Here is a 12,206-nt window from a genome sequence, read left to right as displayed (position 1 = left end):
AGGGGCTTATAGATGAGGGATTAAAAGACATTTCTCTCACTAAACTTTGTGTCCTTATGAACTGATTCAACTCTCTGGGAGATTCAGAAATGAGCATATCTAGATGGAGGGTTCCCCTGAGATCTCATACAAGCATCCACCAAAAAACAAACTACATCATCAATGACCCAACAACGTTTGAGGACTATTGACTCCTGGTGTATCGAGACAGAATCGAAGGCAGACCGGCCGGGCAAACGATGGGGAACATGCGTGAATCACTAGTGGATCTTTATCATTACATCATCAGACAGTCACGTTAGCCAGGAGCTTGAGAACAATCAGTCAGCTATCAGTCAACTGAGACACCAGCACCACCAGCCTAGCTATCTGCTATTCAGATAGCTAGGCTACAACGTGTCTTCTATGTGTCTTTAGATTTCTAGGCTGTACCATGCCATCCAGATTAAGGACAGACTTTCTGGTCGTCTGGGGTAGCGTGACAGTCTATTCCATTGCCTTCCAACACAGCGATCGCCGGTTCAAATCCCCATGTTACCTCCGGTTTTGTCGGGCGTCCCTACAGACAGACAGACAGACAGGCCGTGTTTGCGGGTGGGGAGCCGGATGTGGGTGGGGATGTGTCCTGGTCGCTGCAGTAGCACCTCCTCTGGTCAGTCGGGCGCCTGTTCGGGGGGGTGGGGGGGTGGGGGACTAGCATGATCCTCCCACGCGCTATGTCCCCCTGGTGAAACTCCTCACTGTCAGGTGAAAAGAAGCGGCAGGCGACTCCACATGTATCGGAGGAGGCATGTGGTAGTCTGCAGCCCGCAAATTTCCGAAATGCAGCCCTCCCCGGACCGGCAGAGGGGATGAAACATCGACCAGGACGGCTCGGAAGAGTGGGGTAATCCCCCCAAAAAATAAATAAATAAAAAGGACAGGCTTTTTACAACCAACATGTTTTAGTTTTTCTGTCATCGATTAACTTTTTATTGCTCACTATTTTTTTTGCTATTTCTAGCCTCTTATCCAGTTCTCCTGGTTAATTTCCATTTGTTACTGGTAACTATGTATTAATGAGTGGTCTTCAGACTAAAAAATTAAAAAAAATATCAGTTTGGTTTTGACTAGTCGTTATCAACTGATGGTTGATCTGAAAATGTCCAGGTAACTTGTCTTTATCAAAATACTACTTGTCACTATTCACTACCTACATACTAGTGACAAAGAGAAACTGACAAGGGAAAATTAAAACAACTAGTCATAAAAAAGTAATTTCTATGATCCAATAGACAGAAACAATTAGAACTGGGGAAGAGACCAGGGCTAATATACAAAATTATTACTAAGTAATGAGATTTTCATTGGGAGTGACGAAGGAGGACAGGATTAGGAACGAGTATATTAGAGGGACAGCTCAGGTTGGACGGTTTGGAGACAAAGCAAGAGAGGCAAGATTGAGATGGCTTGGACATGTGTGGAGGAGGGATGCTGGGTATACTGGGAGAAGGATGCTGAATATGGAGCTGCCAGGGAAGAGGAAAAGAGGAAGGCCAAAGAGGAGGTTTATGGATGTGGTGAGGGAAGACATGCAGGTGGCTGGTGTGGCAGAGGAAGACGCAGAGGACAGGAAGAGATGGAAACGGATGATCCGCCGTGGCGACGGGAGCAACCGAAAGTAGTAATGAGATAATATCTAAACTGTGCAAAAAAAGCTGCCTCACGTTCTAAGAATAGAAAACAAATGAACAGAAAATATCCATCATATAATATGTTTTGATCTGCTACCATGAACAAAATGGTCTGGTTTCTGTTGAATGACAGGAAGTAAGATGGCATCAAACCAAATATGATAACACCATTGGTTGTATTGGACCCGTGTTACCATGCCAGAAGAGACAGAAAACCAGCTTTCCTTCATGGCGACTGCAGCAGCTGCAGCCCAGACTAATAAGGGAACCTTTTCTCCATGGATGCAGTCCCATGAATAAATGAAGATGCTCACGGAGTCCTGACCTTCACCTCAGAAGACCCAACTGATGTGCTTAACAACAGCACTGTGCTTTGAGAGATAACAGAGAACTTGGATGTTTTCATTTCCTCACGTGATGGGGGAGACAAGGTCAGTCTCGGAAAGGGTTAAATCACGCCACGCAACCGTTGATGCTAACATTTTTCTTTAATAGGTGTTATAAGAAATTTTGTCTCCTGAATAAATCCTCGCCTTCTATGCATGCATAATAGATTTGTCACCTACGAGAATAATGTCATTCCAGCATGCACAACGAGGTGGTGTTCACAGTCCAGTTGGTGATTACCGTCAGTGACTTAACTAATTAACTTGGATGAAACATTTTCCATAGTCACAGCCCAAAAGTTTTTTTTTTTTTTAGGAGACTTTGTGAACATTTTATCTATTATGAAATGGGAACAAATTAAATTGCAAACATACACAATTGCATATTCAGTTTTTTAACCATATAATCTTCTTCTTCATACCAGCAGGAGTTCATCAGGAGTTAAATAAGGTGGTTTAGGCAGTGGGACTTGGAGGAGAAAAGCTCAGGCAATCTAGAAAGCAAGTCAACCATGCAACCCACAGCCTCTCTTTAAAATCCACCCCCACCCACCAAACCACAATTTGTGGTGTTTTGTCTCCCTCTCTTTTAATATATCAAAACAGCTTTTCTATTTTCCCCGTGCATGTCCCAGATTTCTGGAGGAAGCGAATAAATAAATGGGTGCTATATTTTAGGTACAGCACGTAAAAGAGAGAATCGCTTCACATGATTTGTAATATTTCACTTTTAGAGATGCATTTTTGCAGGTGCAGAATCTAATATTTTAAATAGTCTAGCTTGCACCAAAATAAAGGCGATGTGTTGTATGCATGGCTCCCTGCAAACCTCACCCACAATAGCCATTACAGACCACTGCGATTGCAGATATGAAAGGCTGAGCAAAACAATGAACAGAGGTGGGGCTTGAAATAGTCTTTTTCTCTCCGGATATCTCCCCCCATTGCTTTAACTGACCCTACCCCCACCATCCCTCCTCCATGCAGGTCCTCCCAAGGGGCAGACAGCCGTGCAGCCACAACCAGAAGAGACCAGACACGATCCTAGCTGACACAGAGACAACAAAAACGGACGTGGCCGCTTCAAAGATCGGATGAAATATTCCACTGAGGATACATGCTGCAGGGTGTAGATAGAGAGGTTACATAATTAACCCATGCAAGAGTTTGCACACAAACATTTCAAAGCTAAAAATATTACAAACAACGATGACCTCAGTTATTTAGATGACCTATGGTTGGAAGGGGGGGGGGGCTGCACCAGGCATCCCTGTCTCTCGTGGCAGGTGGGGGTTCACATGACGAACAAACTTCCCTGCAATTGCTAAAACAAAGCCCTTTATCCGAGAAATGTATGCGGAACGAGAGCCTATGCAGTATGAAGGCCTGCACCCATTGAAGTATTGTGTCAACCGACGGGTGTCAGGGAGAACACCTCGTTTCCAGTCAACGCAAGTGGAGGTTTTGTGTGCAGTTGCGAGCACGCTGTAGATAGACCGCATGTGGCCTGCTTCATATTGATCATCTGTGCCTGACAGCTCAATGACGCAGCAGCTGTACCAGGTCTACCATCCCTCCCCCCCAGCATGTGCATGCCGGCACACGCACGCAGACAATCCCAGCAGGTCCAGCAGCATCCCGACCACGTATTGATCTGCAGGGGTTTATCAGTGATTTTCGCATTGCTGAAGCGCCGTGCCTGAAAGCCAGATGGAAACAATGCAATGGAAATGCAGAGTGGATATGCATACCAAAGAGACTAATCGAGCCACACACACACACACACACACACACACACACACACACACACACAATGGGGATGCAGAGATAAAGAGAGGCGTGTTAATGGCGGGCCTACAGGCTTTACATGTGACTGATATTTTGCTAAATTATATATCGTATTTGCAATGAGACAGTAGAGCAGTGATGTATATATATATATATATATATACATACACACACACACACACACACACACATCACTACTCTACTTGATATTCTGCTCCTCATTAGTCGAGCACTCACAACACCATTGATGGTTTCGGAAAAAAACGTTATATACACACACACACATATATATATATATATATATATACACTACCGTTCAAAAGTTTGGGATCACCCAAACAATTTCGTGTTTTCCATGAAAAGTCACACTTATTCACCACCATATGTTGTGAAATGAATAGAAAATAGAGTCAAGACATTGACAAGGTTAGAAATAATGATGTGTATTTGAAATAAGATTTTTTTTACATCAAACTTTGCTTTCGTCAAAGAATCCTCCATTTGCAGCAATTACAGCATTGCAGACCTTTGGCATTCTAGCTGTTAATTTGTTGAGGTAATCTGGAGAAATTGCACCCCACGCTTCCAGAAGCAGCTCCCACAAGTTGGATTGGTTGGATGGGCACTTCTTTGAGCAGATTGAGTTTCTGGAGCATCACATTTGTGGGGTCAATTAAACGCTCAAAATGGCCAGAAAAAGAGAACTTTCATCTGAAACTCGACAGTCTATTCTTGTTCTTAGAAATGAAGGCTATTCCATGCGAGAAATTGCTAAGAAATTGAAGATTTCCTACACCGGTGTGTACTACTCCCTTCAGAGGACAGCACAAACAGGCTCTAACAGGTACTATTTAATGAAGATGCCAGTTGGGGACCTGTGAGGCGTCTGTTTCTCAAACTAGAGACTCTAATGTACTTATCTTCTTGCTCAGTTGTGCAACGCGGCCTCCCACTTCTTTTTCTACTCTGGTTAGAGCCTGTTTGTGCTGTCCTCTGAAGGGATTAGTACACACCGGTGTAGGAAATCTTCAATTTCTTAGCAATTTCTCGCATGGAATAGCCTTCATTTCTAAGAACAAGAATAGACTGTCGAGTTTCAGATGAAAGTTCTCTTTTTCTGGCCATTTTGAGCGTTTAATTGACCCCACAAATGTGATGCTCCAGAAACTCAATCTGCTCAAAGAAGTGCCCATCCAACCAATCCAACTTGTGGGAGCTGCTTCTGGAAGCGTGGGGTGCAATTTCTCCAGATTACCTCAACAAATTAACAGCTAGAATGCCAAAGGTCTGCAATGCTGTAATTGCTGCAAATGGAGGATTCTTTGACGAAAGCAAAGTTTGATGTAAAAAAAATCTTATTTCAAATACAAATCATTATTTCTAACCTTGTCAATGTCTTGACTCTATTTTCTATTCATTTCACAACATATGGTGGTGAATAAGTGTGACTTTTCATGGAAAACACAAAATTGTTTGGGTGATCCCAAACTTTTGAACGGTAGTGTATATATCTCGAGGGGAATAAAACTGACAGTAATGTCAAAATAGTGCATTACCGCTTGTGCGTTAACAACTTTCTGCAAACTTCATCAACAGAGGCAATAATCAGAGATGCAAATCTGTCAGAAGAAGCAACGACAAAAGCAGCCGTGTTGCCAGACATGAAAAATGAAAAACGGCGGCTGGTTTCTTACAGTAAGTGCAAGTCAGCAGCAGTCAGCTAAACTAGGACCCGCCTACAGCTCAGCCTCACATCAAACGCACCATAATCTCTACAGCCCGCTCCTTTTCTCAACTCATTAAAACGCTCTAATTAGATTTTGATGTAATATTTAGCCCATAACCTATAAAGATTATGCAGTTTTTTAAAGAAAATAAGATTTTGGTTAAAGCACCGTCTAGTTCAAAAGAAAATCATTTACGCTTCGCCCTCCGGCGTAGCACCGATTATTCATTCTCCTCACGGCAACACAAAATTACCGTTCCAACTTAACGAGCAAACTAAAGATCACGGTTTGTCTGCATGGCAACGTCTGCACTCCTGCATCATATAGCATGTCATGTCACATCAGTGAGGATACTGAGAAAGGTTTCCACTGTAAACCAAGTGTAGTGCAATGCGACAGAGGACTCTGGCCGGGGCTGAACAGCAGTGGGTGAGAGGAGAGACAAGCATACCCGTCGTCTCACCGATTCCTCTCCATCCCTCTCCTTCTGTTGCGGCGAGGGCTTTCAGAGGAGTAAGACTGTAGGGATAATACATGCATCAACAGCAAAAAGCACATCATTATTAAGTTTGCTCAACTTTACTGGGGCACATTTCTCCTGGCACTGACTGTAATGAAAGGTTGCCATAAGGCATATCGTTTTGAAAGGGCCAGTGTAGGTAAGAATGCCAATAAACACAAGTCTTTCCATTATGGGAAACAGCAGATGCAGACATGAAGACTATGTTTTTCACCCCCTCATCTGTAACTGACTAACTTACTGGGTAAGAGGAAAACATCAGTCTGACATCCAGTTTCCTGTGTGCAATGCGAATGCTCCAATGTGCTACCACATATTTGATAGACATTTTAAGCAAGTAGAGATTTACTGTAGGCCAAACCCTGCCAGACCATTACCAGCAAATGGCACGGTTGAGGTCAACGACTGGCATCCAATTGACTGCTCATATGTTTGACACATAGGGCACCGTCAGCTTCATAACAGCTTCCTTCTGCATCTAATATCCAGGGCATGAATGCTGTTTTTAGTGATGCATCAAATCTCTCCAGATTGGTGCCTCTGGATTCGTGTATAGATGTCAAGCCAGACTATTACAACAAGATGCATTAACTTTAAAAAGGCAGCGAAGATAGCGGTATAGAGATAATACAATTACAGATCCGCGCCGCATCCATAACAGTGGGGATGGGAATGCTGCAGGCTAAGTTTCCATTCAGACCCACTCAGCCATGCAAACACCCCCAGCTTGATCCCGCAAATGGCAGGAGGAGCACACCAGGAGGCGGCATGTTGCCTCTCCTCAAAGGAGCTTGTCTGCAGGGTATATTTACTTCACAGTTGCTTATAAGCAAACACATCTGATGCTTAACAGTAGAGAATCGGGGGGGGGGGGATTTGTCTCCAGAACCAGCGAAGCGGACCGCTTATCTTGAGCCAGTGTATTTGGAACAAGCTGAGCCTATCCCTCCAAGTCACTGTGTCACGGCTCAGCAGTGAGCGCTGTGAGGGAGTGACTCAGCAGGACCTCCGCCATCGAACAGAGCCACTGCCCTATGGCACAACTCAGCCCAAAATAACTAGGAGAGAACAAGCTCTGCAGATATCACCTGCTCACTGCTGCTCATGTAGCGCAATCAGAAATAAGACTGAGTGGAGGAATTCCACTAGTGGATAAAAAAAGATAACGAAAAGTAATAATAAAATACATCAGCATGTGTTAAATTTTACAACATGGCAAAAAAAAAAAAAAAAATATATATATATATATATATATATATATATATATACTGTGATAACGTCATTGTTCTGTTTCACAGCTTAACTAACCCATTTCACCCCAGTTATACAAATGTTGAACGTAATATTTTTCTCCCCTCTTCGATTTCTCTCCAAAAAACAAGCAGTCCATTTATCTGCCTCATGACCTGGAGTGCAAGTAGGTCAGCTTCAAAAGGCTAAAGACCCATGAAAACAAGCCCTCTGTTGCCACCGCGTTGTGATCGTTTGGCCATATGGAGTCTCACCAGGACCACAAAATGCTTGCGAACTAGAGCAGAGAATCCCTCCGCCGAGCAGCGTGCAGCAGCTTATTAGGAAATCACAAAGGCAACTGAGATCATCTAATTTAGGGGGAAGCAATTTTGGGCTTCTAATGCATGAGAGGCAAATGCTTCGGGATGCCGAAAGAGACCATCATTAAAATGATTGCACACAGGGCCCTACTGGATTAACAGGATTCACCATATCAGAATATTTCACGATAAAACTGAGAAATCACCAGAATATCATCAGAATATTAAAACATGGGTCTTACATACTGTAGTCTTATACGACTGTGTGTGTAGCTATGCTTTAGTGAATACTAAATTGTACTGGAGAACGTTTGAAGGGTTTTTGTAATAACTCAATTACAATTTTCGGTTTCCAAATAAACAACAGTTCTGTTTACGCAGCAAAAACTGTTGCATTGGATGATATGCAGGGATTATATCTCAGATGTGTCCTCAGTCATCCTCTTGCAGCCATGCAAGTAAAAAAGACTGGTGGGCCTATCACTGTGTCTATGAGTCACTCACTCACACACACACACACACACACACACACACACACACACACACACACACACACACACACACACACACACACGCACGCACGCACGCACGCACGCACGCACGCACGCACGCACGCACACACACACACAACACCTACAGCCTCGACACCACTACTGCACCGCTCTGCCGCAGAGGCTGTTCCTTAGCAACCAGATCAGGAAACCATGTCACCATAGAAACCATCAGGAAAAAAAACCCCTCACTATTTGATGATACTTTATAGTGTTCAAGGGGAAATGCTAGTTCATAAATAGTTGTAAATTAAAAGACAATTATCGCTAGTGCATTTCCCTCACTTAACGGCTATTACCTTAACCTCATCAAAACTTAAAACTTAACCTGAACCTCATCACTCCTCTTATCTAAAGGGGTGCCACATATTTCCATATAACAGCAGTTACCTGCAAGAGGAGGCTCATTAACAAAATTACACACAACAAATGAATGTAACAGGAGGGATTAAAATCAACTAAGTGCTTATATAGTAAAAAGCTATGTTATACAATGACTACTCTATGGATTATTCCTCAATATGAAACATGTACATGTACTAAAAAACACGTCATAAAAAAGATGCTAAAGTGTAGAGTTAATGTGCTAATGTAGACACTAACCGTGTGCTGTAGGACAGGCGTATGGCACAGGGTAACGTATCCGACCCGGGCGGATCGCGTGGCTAAAACCAGTTCGCTTATGTGTGAAATGATACGAGTGACTATCCATTTAATACGGTGCTGCTCCTGGATAGGAATCTGAGACCAAGTCCCAGAAACCCATTTCTCATAATGCATTAAGCAAACATTCCCAATTGCCTTGCAGCCTATCCGGCTGAGTCTCACCGGCCACGGAGGCAAACCCCGTAGGGATACGGCGGTAAAGGAACAGACCCTCTCCTATCGCAGTGACAGATTTCATTTTTTCCAAAGAATCAAAGAACTATTCATATTCTGTATTCTTATTTGGTGTTGACTGTGTGTGTGTGTGTGGGGGGTGACTGCCCCCCCCACACACACACACAGCACTGTACTGTGTTATACTTACAAGCGCTGTGTGAGAGAGGTTACAAGAATGGGAGGTGTCAGGGGACCATCTAAAGCAGACTAGAAGGACAGCCTTGTCTTCACAACAACAAACAAAGGGAATATCACATCAGGTCGAGTCGCACATAAAACCGCCGACAACTTCTCTTAACTCTTATCCTACATAGTATGTCCCTTTTAGGGATGAAGGGTGTGAAACTATAACTGTGTTAGGCAGGAGCAGTGCCCATTTTGGGTTTTTGAGGTCATTCACAACCAGAAGGTCCAGGATTGAGCCCCAGTGTGGCCATAGGCTAAATGTTGAAGCATCCGAAGCAAGATGCTGAAATCTCATCATGAACTGACTGCTCCTTCAGAGGAGGCCACTAGCTGGCCAACATGTCCTACAGTCACAGGGCAAGAAGAGTAATTCCACTGACTTTAATAGCGACAATAAAAGTCAAATGAAATAAGAAAAAAAAGTTATCTGGCTCCATTCATCTTTGACTTCCATGTCCATATAATCAGAGTGCTTTACTTTTAGAAACATCACATACGCTTCAGGAAAATAAAAGACAGGAGGCTGCATGAGACGTGGGATTGTACCCTGTATATATAAAGGGAATGAGGGAGAGCGTGGTTGCTGCTGTACTGAAAAAGGACACCATAACGTGAATTCACCTGCAGGTACACATCCAGTTCTCTCACTGCAAGCAAAGCAAGGTTGCTACACATGAAGATATGACTTCATCCCTTTCCGAGATTGCCATGTGCTGAGAGGCAAGATGGAGAGCACTTGGCATCTGGCAGGAAGTTTGTCTAATGATTCCCCTCTCAGAATGGAGGCAGGACAGTAAATTGGCAAGTTACGGTAAGAGAGATGAGGGACCGATATTAATACAAGTACATGAGGATGGGGCAGAGTGAATTCATCCTTTAACTATATGTCTCAGGTTAATTTACTGGGCAATAATTCCACATTTTCATTCATTATCTATCAATGCGGTCTAACATATTTCAGGGGGTATTTTTGAAAACGAGTTCTGGTTTGATATTAGTTGGATTCTTAAGTATGATATCTTTGCACACATTTTCCATATTGCCCAGCATTAGGTTTAAGTATGAAAATTAGAAATTACACATATCATGACTTTTGCCCAGATAGATGTACATGGGCTGTGTCTATCATGAAGCATAACACTGTGACTGATGCAATACCTAATCTGCCAGTACCTAGGTGCTCTGAATGCTTCCTTTAAGAAGTTTAAAAGTGTTTTCAGTTGGGTCATCTACTGTAGGTGATATTTATCAAAATGACAGCATCACTAGAGTGAAGAATCACAACCAAGAACAGCTATTTAGCACCTACCATCCTGCCATTGACAGAATACAGCCTTTTGACCACTCCGGAGTCCAACTTGATGGCGTCTGTGATGTCGGTCATGACTTGCTCAAAGGAGTGGGCAGTCTTCTTGTTGAGCAACATTCGCACTGCCTTGCGAGGCTTCACCCCACTTCGAATGATGGTCACCAGCTTGGGTTTAATGAAGTCCCTGGTCTCTCCCCTCATTTCTGGAGCTCCAGCCTTAGCACTGCCAAGGGAAGTAGGGGACCGGGCGGCCGCGGCAGTCCTCACCCCAACCGCCCAGTTGGGGTTTACATTCTTTGTGTACTCCAGCTTCTTGAAAGGCTCTATGGATCCACAAACATAGCTCTCTCCTGGATGTAACCAAGAAACAATGACAGGTTTCACACTGGCCCACAATATTAAATCACGACACGCTTGAACGGTGGTCAAATAAAGAGCACAGAAATGCACAGTCTGACCCATTGACAAATTTCACTTCTATAGCCACAAGATAGTCAAGAAGAAGTCCCACACACTATTTAAACACTTTAGATCTGCAGGGTGGTCAGTTAGCTTTGGTGTAAGCAGAGGCCTAGTGGGCCTTACATTATACAAATTACAAACAAAATCCAAGGCAAGCCTGCTTAAAAACATTGCTCACCTTCCACAAACTGCTCCATGCAGGTAATCTTGGATGTCCCATCGATGGAATAGATGGTCCTCACCCCCTGGGGCAGGTTGACGTTGTCTGATAGGCAGCGTGTGAGATCAGCCAGGAGGGCATCAAGAGACCTGAATCTCTCCTGAGAAAGGGCATACACAATCCCTTTGAAGTAGCGGTCTCCATTGCGGTAGAAACGAACCTTCTTGGCCTTTTTCTCCAAGCTCAGAGCTTGCAGAGTTCTGGTTCTGTACAGGCTACAGTGAGCACTATGAGTGGGACTCGGGAGCCCATTTCCCCTTGAGCCTCTCCGGGTGTATCTCTGAGCCTTGTCCCGCTCGTCAAAGTGCTCCAGCTCCATGGCTACGCGAGGGTGTTGAACCTAAACGGGGAAACGATGGTGACTGCAGCTGAAATGCTGAATGAGCTCCGCAGACCAACTTGCAGAAAGCGCTGCAGCTTCAGTCCGTGTAGCGCTACTGAAGCCAAACAGCAAAAGGATTACATGTCAGATGAGATCTGAATGAGCTCTGAGGACACATTTGAAGAAAACACTGAGCCTCTCGGTTTAGATGCTGACATATCCAGTGCAGAGCAGGATACACGTTTTGATGCAGCTGCTGCTGGTAGTTAATCACTCACTCACACACACACACACACACACACACACGAGGTAACATGTCACACCCATTTAATGCTCCGTGGTGCGACTGAGTTAAAAAAAAGTGTTTATGCCAAATCATTTCAACTGCATGTAGAGGGACTAAAACACGCAGGCTACACGTTATAGTCGTGCATACTACACGAGGCTAAAGAAGCAATTGCAAAAGGACAACGAGACAGTTACGTGCAGATATTTGCATCGGCAGTCTAGACCACGTGAGAACATTCACAGACATGCAGACCGCGTCGTTTCTCTTACCTTTAAAGCGAGGACAGGTGCAGCCAGTCGCGCGGATGAAACGCAATTCCAATGTCAGCGGATCATTTA

At 43.9% G+C, this 12,206-nt stretch overlaps 1 protein-coding gene across 3 annotated transcripts in view; it reads right to left on the bottom strand.

The window, feature by feature from the left end:
- LOC130115925 (serine/threonine-protein kinase DCLK1-like) overlaps positions 1-11,576 on the bottom strand; it is a 29,886-nt gene extending 18,310 nt beyond the window's left edge. For all 3 annotated transcript variants that reach the window (XM_056283799.1, XM_056283798.1, XM_056283800.1), the window contains exons 1-2: positions 11,216-11,576; positions 10,576-10,925 (exon numbers count right to left, since the gene is read on the bottom strand). In XM_056283799.1, the coding sequence (XP_056139774.1) occupies positions 10,576-10,925; positions 11,216-11,576 (711 nt within the window). The remainder of the gene's footprint in view (positions 1-10,575; positions 10,926-11,215) is intronic.
- Between the last annotated feature and the right edge of the window lie 630 nt (positions 11,577-12,206).

Source organism: Lampris incognitus, chromosome 7, assembly GCF_029633865.1.
Source record: "Lampris incognitus isolate fLamInc1 chromosome 7, fLamInc1.hap2, whole genome shotgun sequence".
Taxonomy (NCBI): domain Eukaryota; kingdom Metazoa; phylum Chordata; class Actinopteri; order Lampriformes; family Lampridae; genus Lampris; species Lampris incognitus.
This window is presented reverse-complemented; position numbering and strand designations above follow the sequence as displayed.